Source organism: Mercurialis annua, linkage group LG1-X, assembly GCF_937616625.2.
Source record: "Mercurialis annua linkage group LG1-X, ddMerAnnu1.2, whole genome shotgun sequence".
Classification (NCBI taxonomy): domain Eukaryota; kingdom Viridiplantae; phylum Streptophyta; class Magnoliopsida; order Malpighiales; family Euphorbiaceae; genus Mercurialis; species Mercurialis annua.
In genome coordinates, this window is record NC_065570.1 from 55,085,020 (window position 1) to 55,108,442 (window position 23,423).

Sequence of the window (23,423 nt, forward strand, 5' to 3'; positions counted from 1 at the left end):
TTTGAACATTAGAACGAATTGTTATCATTTTTTTATTTTTTTTATGTTTATAATAGGCCTAATGTCTTAAAAAAAAAACCGACCTTTTAGCCCCTTTTCAATCATACCCTGACGTTGAAAATTTGTCAATTTTACGCTATTTTGCATTTTTGTGTTTCAATTGTACCCTGAAAAATTAAATTAACGTCTTTTGCGTTTGGAAATTTGTTTAAAACATTCTCCATGTCTCGCATATATTGATTGTATATTTCTAAAATTTATTTAAATTTAGTTAAATTAACTAAGAATTTAAATTAATGTTAATTGGATTATGATTTTTAGTTAGTTTTAAAAAATAAAGGACTTATTTGTACTTTTTTGAATAAAAAAAAAAATTAATTTCATGTTTTGACTTAATTAATTGAATGATTTCATCATTTAAGTAAAAAAATTAACAAAAATTAAAATATTGGGGTACAATTGAAAATGGAAAATTCAAAAGTGGGTAAAATTGACAAATTTTCAACGTCAGGGTGGAATTGAAAAAAAGTTTAAAGGTGAGGGGTTTTTGAGTGATTAGGCCTTTATAATAATATTTATTAAGTATAGGCTTATCCCCTTAAAATACCCCCACCTTTTATCTCCAATTCGTTTGCACCCTCACGTTGTAAAACCACCAAATATACCCAAATTACGACCTTTCACTGTCAATTGCACCCTCAAGCATTAAATTGACATCTTTTCACTTGAAAAATGTTCAAATCAATACTTTAAATTTTAGCATATATTTTAAAATAGGACTTAATATTTTATTTAAAATAAAAATAAACCTATTTTTTCAAGTGAAAAGAGATCAATTTAATGCTTGAGGGTGCAATTGAAAGTGAAAGGTCGTAATTTGGGTATATTTGGTGGTTTTGCAAGGTGAGGGTGCAAACGAATTGGGGGTAAAAGGTGAGGGGTTTTTAAGGGGATAAGCCTTAAGTATATGGCTAGAACTTTTAGTTTAATATCTTGTATACTATGATGTAGGAAGTATTTGGTATTGTGATTATTTTATTGTTAGAAGGCTTGGTCAATTAGAAGGTGTTTCTCAATGAGAAATAATACTCCTAGTTAAATTTTTCACCATATATACACATATTATGTGGCTATTATGATTAATATCGAGTGTGTGAAATGTGATACATCTATATTATTCTTAGCATTTTTTATGTAAGAAAATGAAAATTAATTACTATATTAAATAAAGTTATAATAGCAAAAATAGAGAATTTTTTTATAAACTTTTATAGTCGTGGGTAATAGCATAATTAAAATGACCTATTAATTAATCACCTTGAGAAAATTGTATGGAAGAAACAAATACCGAAGTACGAGTCAATAAAAGACAAGCAGAAAAACAAAGCAATATAGTAATGCATGCAATTAGTCCTAAAATGTATTATTTCAGAATTTTGCATATGCTACAGTCTGGTTTCACTGATTTGCCGGTTGGTGGATTGGCATTACCCCTTTCGATGAATCATTCTTCTTTGTCACTCCGAATCCAAAAACCGTGATTAATCCACATCTGAATCATGCTTATCACTTCATTAAACAACTCACTAATCTAATTATATGTCCAACAATTAATTATGAGCAGCTAAGTTACACACCAATAATGCATCTACATGATTGCTATTGGCATATATATATGTTTACCAATTTTGTTAATATAAGCACAATAAGAAAAATAGGTTATTCATTTGAATTTCATGGATAAATATTTTTGTATCAGTAAAACATTTAATTCGGTAGCAATCACATTTCATAAATCAACTCTTTATCCACCACTAAAGTTGCTTCAAAAAGGGATGATCTAATCCAGTGCTAAACTCTCCTCTAACCTAGAGCTCTCCTTTAATCATAATCTCCACATCCCTACACACTTTCATAAAAAATGGTATGTAGTATTTCTTTTTATGTCAAAAATTAATCACATTTTAAACTGTCAAATAGCTTTACATCTTGTAATTTCTAATCTAGTTTTTATGGCTAGTGTTCAGACTCTTGTAGTCGATTTTTCTATCTATAAATGAAATCATCTTTTTTCAAAAAAACTTAAGTGCTCAAACTAAAAAAATTAATATTACAATTATTGAATAACCAATCAACCCAAACAAATTAATTAGAAACAATAATTTTATTAATTTTATATTTTAAAAAATCAATTATTAGATAAAATTTAACCGTTATATTCTTCAATAAATTAATTAATTAACATTATGATGTACTATAATAGTACTTCACAATGCACTCTCAAAACATAATTCTAATTTTGATTTTCAAAGAACATATATTTTAATTGGAGAGGGAATCTTGTTGTCACTATGAATGACGGAGAATCTCATCCTTAACTAGGTATATACGGGTGAATATTTCTATTGGAACACATTGTTTAATATACATACAGAAGTCATTTCCAAAAAAAAGAAATATACATACAGAAGTTGACAATTTATATGATAAAGTATATTGGTATATTCGAGCCATTTAATGTTTTAAAAATATAATCTCATACAGGAGCCAATTATAGACTACTTTGACTTAGATTATTAATGTTTAATGCCAATGCTTTCATCACCATCCATTTGTCTAGCGATGACAAAGACTATTTTGGTATAAACATTGTTAATTTGTGAGAATTTTTTTTGAGAATTTTAGAAACAATATATAATTTACTTTATTTTTATTAAGAAAAAACAATATATAATTAAACAAGTTCTAATAGTAATCAATAAGTGACTATTTAGGACCACAAATTAAACTTAAGGTTGTTTATTTTTTAGAGTATAATTACGTTAGCCAAAAAGTGCATATAGTGTTCTTGAAATAGATGCAGATATTATGCATTTTGGTGCTATGACATGTTATGATATTGTTGAAAGGATACGGAAAGTGTTTAATTGATTAAATATAGAGATTAATACTACAATTCTTGACTTTACGCTATATTCATATATTTATTTATTAAATGATTTATTAAATATTTGAAAATTTTAATTATATATTTAATTTAGATGTACTCAATCCCCCATCTTATGTTTAAGTTTAAATTAATCTAAAATTAGAAAAAAAATATAAATCATATAGTTATAATTATCTTTTATCCAAGTGTTAATTGAAAGCGCGGCAATTATATAAACTGCAGTTCGCTTTAAATTTTGGCAACCATGGGGCTAATTAGTGGGAGTTGCCATCTAATTTTGCTAGAATATGCATTTTGTAGTGGTAAGTGGCAGACACAGAATGAAAAAGAATATGATTTTATCCTTAAAACTTAGTTAATTAAATGATTCCATCCTTAAAGTAAAAAATTAAAAATTGGGATATAATTAAAATGAAAAAATACGAAATAAAATAAGATTGACTACTTTTTAATATTAGAGTAGGATTGACAAGGAATTAAAAAGTCAGAGCTTTTTTTAAAGTATTAAGCGTTTTTAAAACTATAATATGAAGGATCAGTTTACAAATAGTACTCATGGACTGCTCATTCCTACTGCTATTTTTGCAACTTGCAAGCTGACTGTTCGATTGATAAACTACAATTGCAATTTAAATCAAGGGACAATAAGTAGCCACGTCTCATGTTACAGTTAGTTTGTTTGTTTTTTCAAACGATGGAGTCTATTATGAAGATTTAACTTACAAAAAATGAAAGTCATACAACAAAAGACTTATTTATGATCTTTTAAAATTAAAATATAAAATAACAGATAACAATAAAGATGCAAGTAAAAAATAATCGGAAAACAACAAGAAAATTTTAGACATAAATCCCCAAATTTTAACATAATAATTCCGTTGAGAAGGTGTTTTAATATTTTCCTTTTTCGATTTGCCATTTACACCGCTTGATCTGTTGAAACCTACAATTTTTCGATATTCGATCTTCATTTAAACTCTAAAGAGATAGATCCATCCCTTTTAATTTCTTAGATCTATAAAACTTTAAAATTAAAGCACAAACAAACACTAATTTTTTTTGTGAGATCTAAGAAATCTAAATAAAGGAGGTATAAAAGACCTTAAACTTTATTTCAACAAGAAAACCAACAAGATCCAAATCAAAAACTAGACTTTAAATTAAAGCTTATTGAACGAAAACAAGTAGATCTATAATAATTAGTAATATGGCTGGAGAGAAGATGATTTTTCGGCTAACCGGAAAAATTATTTTCTCCCACCCTGTAAAAGATGAAAAAAGACATTTTTTAGAGAGGAGTGAGCAAAAATTGCAGAAGGTGAGTGAGTTTGAGTTTTTTAAGGCATCTCCAATCACAAGCCATCACTTAATATTAATTAGGTGATTTATCACTAAATCTACTCCAACCACAATCACTTTTTTCTACACTAAAAAAAATATTCCTTTTCATTTTTAATATTTTAATCATTTTTTTACTATAATATTTATACACTTTTATCAATAACACCTATAAATTTATTTTTGTTACATATTAGTTCAAATAATATATATATAATAATTATATTTTATAAAATGAAAAATAATTAAATAATTTATATTATAAATATTTATATTTTAATTTTTATTAAAATGACTTAAAAAAAATTACATTAATTTATTGAAATTAACACAATCAAAAAACTATAAATAAGCGATTACATAATTCAATCATTACAATTACAATGTCGACTCCACAAATGCTCTATTAAGGCATTTCGAAGTTCGATATGAGCATTTTTATCTTTAATTTGTGTTTTTGTCTCGTTAAATTATTAATATAATAATATTTTTAAATTATTGTCCCGTTAAATTATTTATATAATAATTTTATGTTAATTTTAATAATTTATGAAAAGTAAATGATCATAATATTTAAATATTTTTATGTGTAAAATTATTTTATAATATTATAAATAAATAATATTTATATATATTCATATATATTTAAATCTTTAATTATAAATGTATTGAATTAAATAAAAAATAAATTAAAAGTATTGAATTGAATTTTTACTAAATAATAAAATAATGAATAGTAAATAGGTGACTTCAAATAGTAAATCATCTAATTTGATGAGAGGGGAGATTTTGGTGTCACTTGTATTTAAACAAGTGATACATTGGAGATGAAATGTCACTTGTTTTAAAACAAGTGACATGTATTGGAGATGGCCTTACAGTTAATTAACCCAACACTGTATATTCGATTTTTCAATGCAGTAGATTTTTGCTGTTTATTTACTTGTTTTAAAACAAGTGACATGTATTAGAGATGGCCTTACAGTTAATTAACCCAACACTGTATATTCGCATTTTTAAATGCAGTAGATTTTTGTTGTTTATTTATTCAGTATATATTTTTCTCAGCTAACTTTTTGAAAAACAAAAATGGTAGGTAATTAATTTTGATCCTTTCCTCTTGTAGAATTTCACTGTCTCTATCCGTACGATTTATGAATTGACATTGACTAAATCCCCACCTAAATGAATGATCTTGACCATCCATAGGGTCAATTTTTGATTCTACAAATATTGACTTATTCGAGCTCTCCCTGTATGAATTAGTAATTACTCTACAAAAAGTGGAGATTAAGATTTTTGGGGAAGAATGACTCTATTCTATAAGTATTCTTTTTTTTTTTTTGAGAATAATGAAAATTTTATTAATAGAGAAATAAAAATACAACTTGATCAAATATTCTATAAGAATGTCTCTTTTTTTTTTTTTTTTTTCCAGAAACCCTAGCCGCAACAAGAGGGAGGTGATTTTGGCCATTGTTTGGTTCAAAATCACCTCCCTACCTTCTCGTTTTCTCTTTAAATCTCGTATTTAGTTTATTTTACGTCAATAATCACAGATCTGAGATCTGTTGGTTTTTTCTTTCTTTCTTTATGGATGTTTTGTCTTCCTTAGTGGAGTTCTGGCTCTTACCCTTTATGGGTTTTGCTATTTCCTTGATGGAATTATCTACGGAACGTAGATCTGAAGTGCTATCAGTAGAAATTTTATTTCTAATATTCTCTCAATCGGACTCATTCAAAGACCAAAGAGTCGATTTGTGGTTTAAAATAACCTTCGAGTGGAGCGGACGGATCGCCGAGTTGCACATTCAAAGAGCTCCGTCAATGCGATTGAAGAAATTAGATATGATTTTTTGTTATTTTACTGATGTTCTATTATTGTACCTCTTGAATGTATTGATATATTCTATAAGTATTCTGATCATGTAATATCTACATTTTCTTATGTGAATATCACCATACGAGCATGTTTTTAACTATATTATTTTACTTTAGATCAGTCGTGGCATAGCGGGTTCAGATCTTGAATCGAACAAGTCGAAACAAACTGGAACCGATAAATTTTAGAATTCAATTTGAGCCGAACGAGAATCATTCTTCTTTTAGAATTGTAATAAAGTGATTTCGATTTTGAATCAACGGTTCTAATTTTTAGAAATTTTTATCGATGATATCTGAATTTTTTCCTTTTCAATACGATAATATATATTTCAATTCATAATTAAAAAATATTTGATTTTCAAGTGAGTAAGAATAAAGTATCCTATATTTAGCAAAAATTTACTTTTACAAAAATATTGACGTAGCAGTCACATAAAATATTCTGATATTTTTTTAATTCGAACAATATTTCTTTCTTTTTTCTCTATCATTTTCAGATAAATGTCATTAAATTTTATCGGAAATCAATTGTTTCTTTAATTTTCTAATGCACATATATCTATTTGACCGTTATGGTTAGTTGTTTTATATGAAAATATAGTTTAATTTATTAACGGTATATACTTATTTTACTGTAATAAAAAAATAGATATAAATATAATACTCCCTCCGTCTCAAATTGATAGACAGTTTAGGACAAATACAAGTATTAAAAAATCTAGTAAATCTATGCAAAATGATTAATTGTATAAAAACATACCACTTGGGACGGAGGGAGTAGTAATTACTTTAAAACCCTTCACATTTGTTATAATTTACACTTTGATCTCTCTTTTTTAAAAATTAAACGATTTGATCCCTCACTTTTGATTCTGTCGACAATTTAATCATTTATCTGTTTTTGGTATTAGTCAACCAAGGCAAAGGATTTAGGGATAAATTAATTTTAAATTTGAGGGACGAAATCGTAGACAAAATTAAAAATGGTGGACCACATCGTTTTTCTAAAACTAATATTTTTTTGATTCAATCCTTTGATTCGGTTGACTAACACCAAAAATGGACGGAATGATTAAATCGTAGACGAAAACAAGAATGAGGGATTAAATCGTTTGATTTAAAAAAAAATTATGAATTATAATAGGCTTAAGGTCTGAAAAACTACCGACCTTTCAAATTCTTTTCAATAGCACCCTCACCTTGTAATTTTTTCAATAGCACCCTATTTTGTATTTTTGACTTTCAATAGCACTCTAAATTAAAAAAATTAGATGATTTGGCTACTATAAGGATGAAATTTTTCAAAAAAAACTAAATTTAAAGGTGAAATCATATTTTTTTTTTACTTGGACACTTTTAAACAAGTTCTTTAACTTAAAAAAAATTCAAATAAGTCCTCGATAGATGAGTTTAATTTGATGATTTATGGTGCTATTGAAAGTTAAAAATACAAAATAGGGTAAAATTGATTGTTTTACAAGGTCAGGCTGCTATTGAAAGCCAAAATTACGAAATAGGGTGCTATTAAAGAAATTACAAGGTGAGGGTACAATTGAAAAAAATTTAAAAGGTCGGTAGTTTTTTAGACCTTAAGCCATTATAATATATATGGAGAGTTTTAGAGTAATTTGGTCTAAATATAACCTAGTTAAGCATTGAAGTAAAGGTAGTAGAAGAAAGAAAATGTTGGTAATATTTTGGAGGCTTAATTACTTTTTTTTTTTTTTTTTTTTGCCAGAGATAACAATATATAAATATATAAAAAGAAAGGTCATCTCATGAAGATGATAACCAGTCTTAGGCGAAGAAAATAAAAATGGACTTAGCGGCTACTCATTGAGCCATCCAAATACACATTCGTTTAACAAATTAAAGTATCCATATGTGGATAATTTGTCAAACGAACGGTAGCAATATAGAATGATAAAACATAAAAATAAAAATTGCTTACTGTTAGTAACGACAAAAATAATATAAATATTACCTTAATTTTGTGGAACGCATAATTGAAATGTCGGAATCATTTAGAACAAGACACACCAGCTGATACCTGATCATTTAAATTAATAAATAATATAACAAATTCGAATTTAAACTTACCTGATAGTAGAGAAGTTCCACCAATTAACGACAGAGAGTAAGGAGTGCTTGGGAGGCCCCTCTTTTAGAAGTATATGTCCAAAAAAAACAAAAAACACAAACAAAAAAAAATATTAACATTTGCAGTTTATAAATTTATAGTCTTTGTAGCATTTAGACTGATTTGATACACCCATAAAGGGGAATTGCGGATGAAAGATTTTATAGACAACGTTTTCAAGTTTATTTTTATGATTTTGAAATATTCATAAATCCAAAAATTTCATAAGATACTATAAAAAATATTTATGTAAAAGATACAAACCTTAAATTTTCAAATTCAATAGCAGACCCGAACTTTCCAAATTGCAGAGGTATTGCAAACGAAATTGTCATTTTTTTTTCAGACCAAACTAAAAAATACAAATCAATAAATGGGTTTTGAGAAGTTGAAAGCCAAGAGTGATTAAGAATTTCTCTTCAATATTTGATAGTTGAAATCATACACAAATAGTATGGATTTAAAAGAAGAAAAATACTGCCGCAATCATCATCATCAAATATACACCGTGGGAAGTTTTCTTCAAAATTGCAGGAATTTTTATATGAAACATTTCATTTAATAAAATAAAAAATTAAAAGCCCACAAATCTCAACTCACAATTAAAAAACAACAACCATATCTGACTGAGACTCTTTGACTTCGTGTCAATGAAGGAGCAATGCTAATATGGTAATAATAGATATAGAAGAGACAAATGCGCATGCGGTTATGGCAAAAACATGATCATAATGGAAAAAAAATAATAAGTTAGTAATTTAGAGTTGTTTAAAACCTTTTTAAAATCAAAAGTTGTCAATTGCCCATAAATTTATACTAACAAACAAACCAAACTGCATTAATAAGACATTTAAAAATGGTTTTTATGCAATTGAAAAAATAAAATAAAAATAGAACTAAATACATACCTTAACTGCCGGGTTTCGCCAATAATCATACCATAATGTGGCTGGAAACAATTATTAAAAAGAAAAAAACATTTGATTACCGTTCACTATGAAAAAACGGTTTAATAACCGTTGTCATTTTCAATTTGTTACATCTTGCATGTCCCATTTGATTTCTTGATTGATTCTGTGCTTTATGGTCGTTTCCATTGCTTATATTTGGTATCAAAACGGAATCAACTTTTAAGAGATGATGAAGATTTTGTCCAAAAAAGTTGACGACTGTCACTTCTTTTTAAGAATCACATGTGTTTCTAAAACTGGGAAAATTGATGGAGATGTAAGGGAGTGCATAAACAGGTTGGAAATCATAGTAAGACCGCCAACGGAAGGCAGAGAAGAGGAGAGGAGGGCAGCAAAATCGGCGGCAGTTAGTGGCCTGTTAGGTTCCCAGAAAAAAATTAATTGCTCCTTGGGAACGGCAATTAGAGGCTTAATTACTTAAAAACCACCCATTTTGAACCTTTTTTTTTGTTTATACCATGACCTAAGAAAAAGTTCATTTATACCCTGACATATGTGTTTATGTTTCACCTCTACCCCGAAGCACTAAATTAACCTCTTTTCATTTAAAAAAAAAATTAAAATACTCCTTCATTTAGAGAAAAATTCATTTCTAATTAATCTCTAATTAGTTTAGGTTAAAAATGAAGAATTATTTTAAACTTTTTTTTAATGAAAATAGGTTAATTTAGTGCCTCGGGCAGAGGTGAAACATAAATACATACATCATGGTATAAATGAATTTTTCCTAAGTCAGGGTATAAACGAAAAAAAAAATTCAAGGTGGGTAGTTTTTAAGTAACTAACTCTATTTGGAAATGTAGACCCATAAGCAAACATTCTGGAGGCAATTGAAAGCGAACTCAGTGAAGGAAAGGGGAGATGCTGGACGGTGGAGCCGGCAGCTTCTGACGTGGCTTTCATTACTGACGTGGTTTTAAAAAGGTAATCTGGTCAAAGAAGAAGATGATTCTGTTATTTAACATTTGTAATTATTATAGTTAATCACTAACTGAATCACAACTGCCATTAACTAAGGTTTTGGGGTTAATGTTATGGTTGAGGTTAAAGTTTTGGCCATCTCCAAAACTTAGCTTTCCCTTTGATGAATTCTTCACATACAACCATTGGTCACTCTCTCTGCCGTTTTGATGACACTGTCAGTTTGCTCTATTTTTGCTATCACACCCCTCCATTTTGCATATTTACAATGTGTGCCTATTTCCTAGCATAAATTAAAAAAACATATATTCTTGGGTGATTATATATTTTTATAAAAATATTTTGTAAACATAGATATGAATATGATTTTAAAGTAAATGAGTTTAGAAATGACTACTATATAATTTGGAATAATTTCAATGACTCCCTCAATTTTCATTTATCTCTCGTTATAATCCTTAAAATTTAATTTGTAATTATATTCTTTCTAAATTTTAATTTCGTATCGGGTAACAATACATTTTAGAAACAACTGTAAAACTCGTATAGTAGCATGTATGCAACAGTCAAATAATACAAGTTTCAAAAGGACCGAGATATAACTAACTCGACAAAATATTAGTTCAATAATTGACTAGAAGATTAACATGAAATTAAAATCCAACTCAGATGAATATAAGACCAAGATCAAAGCTAAATATAGCTTGATTATAAATGAACAAGAACCCAAGCTATCAAACATACGAAAATGAGATCATCACAAAGATTTTTTGAGAAAAAATATCTTCCATGTCACTGAAATCTAACACATCACCAAAAAAATAATATAAAAGTACAACTCAAGACCAATTTGAAGATTGGTGAGAAGAATTTTATAGGTCATACAACCTCTTATATGTACTTCTTCAAAGATAAAATTTTAGATATACTCTTCTTCACATTTTTTTTACCTATAATGATTTGAACTTCACAAATGATTGTAATATCTTTTTGGTGTTCTTTTAATATATGTTCTTCTGTTTTAGGATCTAAACCGGCTTACCGGAGGTCATATGACAAACGATCAACCGGAATCCTATTTGACTATCAATAAATAGTCATACACAATTATACATTTTATAATGATACAAATATTACTCTAGCTAGCCACTGGATTATTAAATTTTGATGGAAACATATTTGGAATTACTTTAGGGAGAATATGATAAAAAAATAAAAAAATTTAGAGATAATTTAACTATGAATTAAAATCTAAAGATTATAATAGGAGATGGATGAAAGACGTGGGATTGCCTAGTAAAGTTATCCAAATCTTTTCTGCAGTACCATACCCTGCCTTTGCTAAGCACCACCTATAAACTAAATTAAGAGGGCCCTAGATAAAGCTAAACTTAGTATTCTCCAAATAATATTCTTTTAAGTTATTTTAAAAAGGCTTAATTCCTTAAAAAAAACCCACCTTGCATTTTTTTTTCGTTTATACCCTGACCTTGTAAAAACACCATTTGTACCCAATTTTGAGTTTTTATGTTTCATCTCTACCCAAAAGCATTGAATTGTACTCTTTTCATTTGAAAAAAAGTTTAAAACAATCCTTCATTTTTAACTTATATACTAATTAGATATTAATATTATTAATAATACAAAAACACCATCTTTTTCAAAAAATTAAAAAATAATAATAATTTTTTTAATTTTTTTAAAAAATATTTCGAGTTTTTTTTTAATTTTTTTAAAAATATTTCCGACAAAAAATTAAAAATAATAATAATTTTTTTTAATTTTTTATTATTTTATCAAATTAAAAAAATTAATTAATTATTTGGATGTATTTGATTATTTTTTAAGTTTAAGGATTTATTTGTATATTTTAAAATAAAAAAAAGTATGTTTTTAAACTCTTTTCCAAATAGAAAAAGTACAATTTAATGCTTTTGGGTAGAGATGAAACATAAAAATCCAAAATTGGGTATAAATGGTGTTTTTACAAAGTCAGGGTATAAACGAAGAAAAAGTGCAAGGTGGGGGTATTTTAAGGAATTAAACCTTTTAAAAATGATATTCATAAACATTGTCATCAGTTACAGGTGTAGCAATTGTAATGTAGGCGACTTTCTTTCATTAGTCATTTTCCTTTTCTGGAAAAGTTATATTACATTAAAATAATTATCAAATTACACGGTAAATCACCTGATAAAAACATAAAATAAAATAAAAATTAAACCGAACAATTAATCGACTTAAAAAGAAAGAAACAGAAAAGCAAAAATTTAAAGACAAAACTTTTAACAGAAATTTAAAGATTTTAAGTAGTGAAAACTTCCGGATATCGTTTGTAGCTTTACAACTTTCATTTTTAATAGGCGTTTTAAATCTGAAGTTTAAACAACATAAATAATTTTATTTTGATTCACTGAGCCCGGAAAACAAACATCAAAAAATTACACCAAAATAGAAAGATTATGAACATACGAGCAAAAATTAGTGATTTGCCACCCAAAGGCCGAAAAACCACTGATATACCCATTAGAAAGGTTGAAATTAAGAAGCAAAGAAGATTTTGGCTAAAAACTGGAGTTTCTCTGACTACCATTTCCCCATTAAAATGCAGTTAAAAAATGTTGTATAATATTTATCAATAATTATTAGTGAGTTATTAAAAAAATTCCTCAATCCAGTTACATAACAATAAAAACAATAAAAATCTATGAAAAAAAATTATTTTTTATTATCTTTCTATTATACCTTTTTAATTAATTATAAAAATTTATGAATTGTGTGTAAAATAAAAATAAAGATTTTTTTAAAATGGGAGGGATGAATGGGTAAGATTGCAATATCCTTATAATAGAAGGGCATGAGAGCAAAAGCTTGACCCTGATGATTGATAAACTATGATTAAGACCCTTAATTAGTAGTGATTTGTATCTATAAAACCAAAACAAACTCAATGATCAACTTCCCATCTTAGTCCTTTAATCCCTTAATTAAACCCCTAAAACCCATCAGTTGGCATCCTTCACTGTCTCTTGTTTTAGCTTCTTCCCTCTCTTCAAATTTCCCAATTTTCTTAATATAAATATACACTTTAATAGTTCACCAAACTTAACCCCTTTTTTTTCAAAGCTATAGCTATAGTGAGCTCACCATGGCCATGGCTTTTGATTGCTCTTATGAGCTTGATTTTTCCGATTATAGTACCACCACTACCACCACCACCACTTCCACTGAGAATGACATATATGCCTGTAATTGGAATGATTGGTCTCCGGTCGTCGACTGGGAAGCCTTATCAGCTAACCACGACGACTTTCAAGATCTTATCGAGTCCATGATGCAAGATGGCTCCGCAATGAATCAGAATCCTGATCAAGAAACCTGCAATTACTCTAACTCGAACTCGCCATCTAACGATACGACGATGGCTGACGATCAAGAAAGCTGCGGCGAAGATTCCAAGGGATTAAGATTAGTTCATCTATTAATGGCAGCAGCTGAAGCACTTACCGGCGTAAACAAAAGCCGCGAACTGGCTCGAGTGATATTGGCTCGGCTCAAAGAATTAGTTTCGCCGAATGACGGGACCAATATGGAAAGATTAGCAGCTTATTTCACAGACGCCTTGCAAAATTTACTAGAAGGACATGGTACCAATAATAACACCAAACATTTTATAAATCAGCACCGCGAAAATCAGCACCATCAAGCGGACATTCTTGCAGCTTTTCAGCTTCTGCAAGACATGTCCCCGTACGTAAAATTCGGGCATTTCACGGCGAACCAAGCAATTCTTGAATCTGTATCACAAGATAAAAGAATTCATATCGTTGATTATGATATCATGGAAGGAATTCAATGGGCGTCGTTAATGCAATCTCTTGTTTCGAGAAAAGAGGGCCCCCCAACTCCCCATCTCAGGATCACTGCTTTAACCAGAGGCGGAAATAGCAGCAAGAGATCAATCGGTACAGTTCAAGAAACTGGCAGACGACTTGTCGCTTTTGCCGCTTCTATTGGTCAGCCGTTTTCTTTTCATCAGTGTAGGTTAGACTCCGACGAGTCGTTTAGACCTTCTAGTTTAAAGTTAGTAAGAGGAGAGGCATTGGTCATGAATTGTATGTTACACCTTCCTCATTTTAGTTACCGGGCTCCCGATTCGGTTGGTTCGTTTTTATCCGGATCCAAGACATTAAACCCGAGGTTAGTTACTTTAGTTGAAGAGGAAGTTGGACCCATTGGAGAGGGTGGGTTTGTGAGTCGGTTTATGGACTCATTGCATCATTACTCAGCTTTGTATGACTCGCTTGAAGCTGGATTTCCAATGCAGAGTCGGGCGCGGGCATTGGTAGAGAGAGTGTTCCTGGGCCCCCGAATATCCGGGTCAGTGGGTCGGATTTATAGGGGAGGCGGATACGAGGAGGGAAGTTGCTGGGGTGAATGGTTGGGTACGGCAGGGTTTACGCCAGTGAATATAACGTTTGCTAATCATTGCCAATCAAAGTTACTGTTAGGATTGTTTAATGATGGGTATAGGGTGGAGGAGCTGAGTTGCAATAGATTAGTTTTGGGTTGGAAATCTAGAAGATTATTATCCGCTTCTATTTGGACTTCTCCTCCTTCTCATGATTGTGATTTATAAAATTTATTTTTTTAATTATCTTTCTAGTTTTTACGGATACTCAAATTCAAGTATTTAGATGATGCTAAACTTCCTTCTCTGTTAGACTAATTAATATAGGGGTGAGGATTTTCGCACTCCTTCTATTCATATTCGCACTCCACTTTGTTATGAACAGACTATATTACCCTCTCTTTTAATATTTGTAACTTTTTGTATTCCCAGCTCATCCCTCACACACCAACTTTCATGAATTCATCACCAGCTCTGTTAACACATTTTTTATCCTACTTTTTAATCATTTCAACAATAAATTCTTACACTTTAATTCATAAAAATTAAATTTTTATATTCTTATTAAAATTCAGTTACGATGATTAAAAATCATTTTTTTTCTTATTTCAAATCATATATGTTTACTTTTATTTATAAGGCTTAATTCCTTAAAAAACCCTCACCTTACACTTTTTTTTCGTTTATACCCTGACCTTGTAAAAACACCATTTGTACCCAATTTTGGATTTTTATGTTTCATCCCTATCCAAAAGTGTTAAATTGTACTCTTTTTATTTGGAAAAGAGTTTAAAACATACTTTTTTCTATTTTAAAATATACAAATAAATCCTTAAACTTAAAAAATAATCAAATACATCCAAATAATTAATTAATTTTTTTAATTTCATAAAATAATAAAAAAATTAAAAAAAATTATTATTATTTTAAATCTTTTTATCGGAAATATTTTTTAAAAAAATTTAAAAAAAGTAAAAAAAAAATCGGAAATATTTTTTAAAAAATAAAAAAAAATTATTATTATTTTAATTTTTTTTGAAGAAGATGGTATTTTTGTACTATTAATAACATTAATATCTAATTAGTATATAAGTTAAAAATGAAGGATTGTTTTAAACTCTTTTTCAAATGAAAAAAGTACAATTTAATGCTTTTGTGTAGAGATGAAACATAAAAACTCAAAATTGGATACAAATGGTGTTTTTACAAGGTCAGGGTATAAACGAAAATAAAATGCAAGGTGAGATTTTTTTAAGGAATTAAACCTATTTATAAAGATAAATTATTACACTTTAATTTGTTCAAAACAAGATTTTAAGTTTTTATTAAAATGAGATTCTTAAAAATAGTTATTTTCATTTGTAATATTTTTTAATCAATGGTGATTAAATTAAATTATTTTCAATGATGTTTAAATTAATATTTATTACTTAAAATTTAACTAATAACACAAATATGATAAGTCTATTTTAACTGAAAAAAATTAATATTACATGTTTTTATAAATTAAATTACTATCAAGTTTATTGAAAAAATCATATGCAATTGCAAAATAAGAGTACAACATCGTAGTAGTAGTTGAAGAAAAGTACTTAAAAATATTAGAGTATGGTGTCAATTTAACTATTTAATATTAAATTTATTAAAATATTCAATATCTTATTAACATAATTATTTAATGTTAAATATTTTAAAAATAAAGAATTAAACTCACCTTTTACTTATATTTGCTTCATTCCTGTAATGTTAAGACATAAATAAGTCATACTCAAATATATAAAGAAAGAATTCAAATCTAAAATAGTTTCTATTTTATAATAAAACTGATTTTTTAAATAATTTTTTTTATATAAAATTTGGAGACGAAAAATCAGGAAACGCACCCGAAAAATCTCAACTAGGTTGACACACTCTTAGCATATGCATCTTCTTCAATAAATTTGATAGTAAATTAATTTAAAAAAAATATGTAATGTTAATTATTTAGTTAAATAAACTTATCATAATTGTATTATTAGTTTAATTTTAAATATAATATATTAATTTAACATCACTGAAAATAATTTCGTTTGATCACCACCGTACATTTTTGAATAAATAATTTATATACTTCTAAAAAATATTTCAAATGAAAATAACTATTTTTAAAAATCTCATTTTTGTAAAACTGCAAGATCTTGTTTTTGACAAATTGAAGTGTAGTAGTTTGTCTTTATAAATAAAAATAATCAGATTTAATTTAGAATTGAAAAAAAAAATGATTTTCATTCATTCTAAATGAATTTTAATTAGAATATAAGAATTTTATTTTTATGAATAAAAACGCAAAAATTTAATGGTAAAAGGATTAAACAAATAAGACAACGAATGCATTAATAGGGCTGGTGATAAATTCATCAAACAAAGAAAAAATTGAAAATTGGTGGGTGAGGGATGAGCCGGAAAAACAAAAGGTTCCATAAATTAATAGAAAGGGTAAATAGTCCGTTCATAACATAGTGGAGTGCGAATATAAATGAAAGGAGTGCAAAAATCCTCACCCTTAATATAGCTATAAGTTTGTTTTTGAAAGTTTTCACCTAACTTTTATCAACACTATATTAAAAAATATTCATTTTGGTTAAAATAAACTGATATAACAGTCACATTAATGCCTCTCTAATGATTTTTTTTTTCTTCATTCTAAACGGAGTATACTTTTGTGTTTAGGGGATGTATCATGTGGCAACCACATGACTATCATATCATATGTTACTGCGTCATGTAGTGGCAAAATTATAAATTTTATTTAAATAGAACTGTCACGACCCAATCTCAGGGTCGAGACCGGCGCTAGGGAATGGGAGTGGTTGCTCCGAAACCCGTAGCAAGCCTAAAAACGTAAAATAATTTTTCGCGAAATATAAACGTCATGCATGACATACATAAGCACGTGTCATGCAGAAGCACACATGCCAGGTACACATACCCTCTGGCAGTCACAATATATATAACGCAGCAAGCGTAAAACGTTTAGAACTTTAAAACGTTAAAGTAATATTTACAGAAAACTATACATACACGCTGACTGGCAAAATACTTATCTACTACAGCTCTAAGAGTAAAGTACTGTTTCTTTACATACTCAAAAATACAGACTTCTGGGAGTAGGATAGAAGTCTGTTGCTTCAAAGCGTCTTTATCCTGAAAGGAAATCTGTGAGGGGTCAGTATATTGGGATATACTGAGTGAGTTCATACATTTACTGATAAGTATTCAAATAAAACATAAAGTCGTAATCAATCATATGCAGCCAAGTACAAGATCCGATTGAAACCTTAATCCTCAAACATACTAATAATCAATCTATCAACCCAATCATAATTATCAATTGCGAGTCCAACTCGCTGGTGGCCCAGCCACTAGATACGGGGACTTCCAGGCTACACCGTAGCCGAGTTCACTCTGCGTATCTAAATCATAACCCAATCGTAAATTTCATATTCATCATCAGCTCCCAGCTGAGTTATATCAAAACTGGTGATCACACAGTCCTATTGTCGCCCAATAGGTAGCACGTTCCATCGGATCAATACTGGTTTCAAATCAGACATATGCAATTCATAAAAAGAATTCGCAAACTAAACATGAAATTCAAATACAAAGCAATATAAAATAATTGCTTAAATACTTTAAAAGCAAATCGTATAAACTCACAGAAAACGCTTATCCAAAAATACGTCGGGGCTTTAGAACGTCAAGCTTCCCGAACTACTGGTCCAGCTGCTTCTTGCCTCGCCGGATCTAAAACAGATTTTAAAACATTTGACTTGTATTAGAATCCTATTCTAAGATTGACTCTAGACTTGAGACTCGACACACTTAACTTTTATTAACCGTCGTGCTTCTCACATGATTATTCCAATAACGGTATCAGACTCGTTTATGGATAAAATATCATTTCTAGTTCAATTCTCGTTTAATCTCGTTAGGTTAACGTTTCAAATTAATCGATAATTAATCGAATATTAATAAATCTCAAGTCTCGATATGCGCGTACATCAAATTTCTCGAAACTAGGTCGATCTGCGAGTTTACGGTGCGGGCGAGTCGCCGACTCACGCGGGCTGCGGACGCACGCCCCGTATATGCGGGCGCGTCGCCCGCCTATGCGGACGCACGCCTCGCGTATGCGGGCGCGTCGCCCGTCTATGCGGGCGCATCGCCCGCCTATGCGGGCGCATCGCCCGCATAGTATGCGGGCGCACGCCCCGCATATGCGGGCGCACGCCCCGCCTATGCGGGCGCATTGCCCGCCTATGCGGGCGTGCCGCACACCTCGCCCCGGAAACCAATTTTTCGGCTTTTCCGACGTGCTTTCGATCCAAAAACGCTCAAACACACCCCAAACGCTTAATCTAACTCCAAAACACTATAATTCAATCCTAATATCGATTAAAACGATATATTCGTTTCGTGGCCTAAAACTTTAAATCGATATAACTCAAAATATAATCAACGAAACGGTAAAACGTCAAGCTTACCGCGATTACCCGTCGAAATACGATCGTTTGGAGTTATAGAACGTCGGAAACGGACGAGAAACGGAATCGAGCGACGGAACCGTAAGAAACGGAGCGAGAGAAATGAGAAAGAGATGAAGAATGAAGACTCTGGATTCTTCATTCCTTCATCTGAAGGTTATAATATATAACCTGACTAATTTGCACTTTGGTCCTTGAAACTTTTCAAAAGTTTCAATTTAGTCCATAAACTATCCGCGTCCAAATTTTAAACGATCTCCGATCGACTCGAAACTTTTACCACAAATACTATAAATTATTTCGCGGACTTTGGCGAAATAAAATCCATTACGAGATTTATAATTTATTTTATATTAATTTTCGAAGTTATATCCTTAAATCACGTAAATCCACTTAATAAAAATTATTCTAAATTCCCGATATAATTAAATTAAATTCTCCTTAATTTAATTTATCGGAAATCCCGACACGTGGCACGACTTAATTACCTTAAAATATTTTGGGGTATTACAAGAACCAACTTTATTTTTATAGAATGGTATGTTATTCGATTGGTTTTTTTAGACCAAACAATATGTTGACTGATACTTTTTAGACTAGATGGTTTATTTTTAGACCAAACGACATTTGTTTGATTTTGTTTTATTTTTTTAGATCAAACATGTCCTTTGATTCAAATTTTTTAAAAATAATTATTTGATTTTCTTTTAAATAATTTCCGGTACTCATTTATCTCTAATATTTTGAAAGGCCGCCCCATAGTTCCGCCTTTGGAACCATGTGAAACACCAATGTAATGCGTGTTTAGTAGGATTGAATGTTTGTTATAAGCTAAATATTTATGTGTCTGTTTCATTAGTTTATAATAATAAAATTATATATTTGTAAGGAAAGATAATTTATTGGTATAAAGTTATAATTTAAACATACATTTTAGTTGTAAATTAAAATTTAATTTTAAATTAGGGGAGAAACAAAATTAGGAGACCATAATTAAAAATGGGACTTTATTTTACTAAATTGAAGGATCAAATAAGAATAAAAAATAGTTTAAAGACCGGATGAAAAAAACAGATATAGTTTAGAAGTCAGAAAATGGATTATTCCTATTATTATTCCTGGTTCATATTGACATGAAAAAAATATAAAAATAAAATAAAGTTATAGTGAATTAAGAATTAGATAGAGGATAGATATGAGCCGCCGAAAAATTAAAAGTAGATTAAAAATTAAATTTGAGCTGAAATAAAATCTCTGTTCTGCTGCTAGCTATATAGCCCAAAATTAGCAAGTCTTTGCCTTGGTTGAAAAAAGATATAAAACCATCTTTTTTAGGAATATAAAAACCATTTAAATGTTATGTTCAGTGAAAATGACCAAAACATAGTAATTATTCTCCCAAAATTATAATTTGAATGAGTAGATAATCACAGACAGAATTAAATAGTAATGTAACTTAGCCCAATGTCTCCCATAAAATGAATCAAGAAATATTTTGATTAAGCATGTAGGCTGTAGTCCCATAGTGCCCATTGCATACTGTACATTATTCAAAAGAGAGATTGAATTTTAGGTTAATTACATTCACAAATCTAAGTATGTATTACTGTCTTCCACACAAAATTTTAAAAATAAATATTTTTTTCAATATTTTATTTTTTAACTAAAATTTCCATTTATAAAGAGTTTTGTTATATAAAACACATAATTTAGAAGAAATTTTGATTTTTTAAAATTAAGAAAAAAACAACAACAATTTATACCTAAATTCATAAAAATAATAAGATGTATTACTAGTAAGATATTTTTACCTTTTCTTATTAAAAAAAATCTCTTATTTCTAACTTGAGTGTTAAAATGAATTCTCAAAAAACTTTTCTAATATTCATCTGACATTTTTTTCTTTTTAGAACCTCACATTATTTTATATTACTTGGTGATTTATCAAATAAGATATGTAACATTAAATTTTGTTTGACATTGCATTTTAATTCTTTTATATTGATGTGGTGGTTGGGGTACCCCTCTCTTATGATTGTATACTACATACCTTTATGAAGGGAGTATTGCCATAATAGTCGAAGATTCCTAGGAACGTACCCAATTACAGGCTACAGCACGTCCAATTTGGAATTCCAGCTTAAAAATCCTTTATTTTATTCATTACATGTATTTGGTTGGTAAGTATCAAACATGTTAGACTACATCATCCAAATTTAAAAAATATTAACATAACCATACCTCTAAACAAAGAATAAGATCATCAATGGAAGCACCATTCTGATCCACATCACCTGCTCTTCTTATTCGAATAATTATTACATTTGAAAATAATATTGATTGAATAAGAATTGATTAAACAATTTCCAAAATTTAGTTTCAAACTTTATTAATTTCCTAGTTTAAGTACTGATTTACATTTTATCACTGTCCATCTTTTAATGACGTTATTGGTGGTGTAAGTTGCAATAAACTTGGGATGCCGAAGACTAGCCTTTTCGAGGGTTTATTTTGGTGTTTGAATTTCGCTCAAAAGGTGGTGGGGCTTCGGTGGAGGTTTCTTTGTAAAAAAAATGCAATAAACTGCAAATTAGTATTTTTGTAAGAAAAATTATAAGCATAAAGAATGAAAAGATTTTTATTTTTTAAATAAAGACTAAGTTTTTAGATTAAGATATATTTTAAAAATTAAGTGTTCTTTTTTATGGTTTTGTAGTTTTTCCATTATTATTGCTTGATGAGTGATATTAGATGGATTGTTGCCTTGATCCAGCATTTGGATCAATGGGCTGCAACAACTTTATTACGCATCTGGCCTGTTAAAACTGTTGAGCCTTTTTCATTTGATATTGCTTAATAATTTTTAAAACAAATTACTCTAAAATCTCTCATATTTGTCATAATTTATAATTTAGTACTTTTTGTTTGAAAATCAAACGATTTGTTATTTCAATTTTAATTTTGCAAATCTTACAACCTTCACATACAATCATTAGATTCCGTCAAGTTAGCCCTTAACGTTTAACCTATGGGTCAAGCAGACCCTCAACGTTTGGAAAAGATCAAATAAGCTCTTGACGTTTTTAAATTTTATCATTTAAGTCCTTTTTAGGGGTCGCCGAGGACCCTAACATTTGTTAAATCATATCAGCGAGGACCCCTGAGGAGGGCTTAGATAATACAATTTAAAAACGTTAGGATCCTCGATGCATCTTTATGAATGTTGATGGTTTATTTAATCTATAGGCTTAACATTAAGGCCATGCTTGGTTCCTGAAATAGCTGTGGAATGAAATAGTTATTCTATATAGAATCAATTATTTACTTTAATTTATGGAATAGGTATTCCATGGAATTACTATTTCATGAGTTTGTGGAATAAGAACTCTTCTTAAAAACTAAAGAATTACATTTTTTGTGGAATAGTTATTCTATCCCATGCTATTCCATTTTATAATACCAAAAATTATGCCATAATAATATATTATGAGTATTTTTTTATGGAAGTTACACAATGAGTGATTAGAACAATTGGAATAAAAAAAATATTACAAAAGCAGAAAATTAAATGATCAAATTGTATAAAATAATAAATATAAAAATTTATTTTTTGAATTGAAATATTAAATTAGTTGTGACTAGTAGATGTATAATTTCAAGTAATCAGCCGAAATAATTAGCTGTAAAGCTCTAAACCGAAACTTCGTAAATGCACTTGAAGAATCTAGTCATCCGAACAAAGTCTTATTGTCAAAAAAATTAAATATTATGTGGCATAAAATTTTAAAAATATTTAACTAAATTTTAAATTTCGCTAAATTTGAGTATTTGCAGTTATTAAATTTATTTAAAATAAAAAATTTAGGCAAAATATATATTTAGATTTATGCAGTATTATATTTTCTTTAACTTGGGTCCATGCACTGAAAAACGTTTAAATTTTATCTTATACTATCAAAAACATCTATTTTAAGCTCATGTTGCGCGAGTTAATGGAATATAGAAGACGTTAACAATAATTGAGACAAAATGTATATTTGGATCCTTGCACTATATTGTTTTTTCAAATTAAGTCTCTGTATTAAAAAAGGTCCAAATTGAGTTCCTGCACTATTAGAAACATCTATTTTAAATCCTTCTGCCACATAATTCAAATAATATTAATAATTGTTGCATTTAATTTTATTTTTAATGCTATTAATTTTTTTAGCGTTTCCTATACTATAACCGTCTATGAGTATTAATAAATTTGTAAAAAATCTAACTTAAAATCTTAATTATTCAA

The 23,423-nt window shown here is 28.8% G+C and overlaps 1 protein-coding gene across 1 annotated transcript; it reads left to right on the top strand.

Annotated features, from left to right (window-relative positions):
- The first annotated feature begins 13,341 nt into the window (after nt 1-13,341).
- LOC126664930 (protein NODULATION SIGNALING PATHWAY 2) lies at nt 13,342-14,858 on the top strand. Its single transcript, XM_050357563.1, has one exon. The coding sequence runs from the start codon at nt 13,353-13,355 to the stop codon at nt 14,841-14,843; it is 1,491 nt and encodes a 496-aa protein (XP_050213520.1). The 5' UTR covers nt 13,342-13,352; the 3' UTR covers nt 14,844-14,858.
- Nucleotides 14,859-23,423: the final 8,565 nt, after the last annotated feature.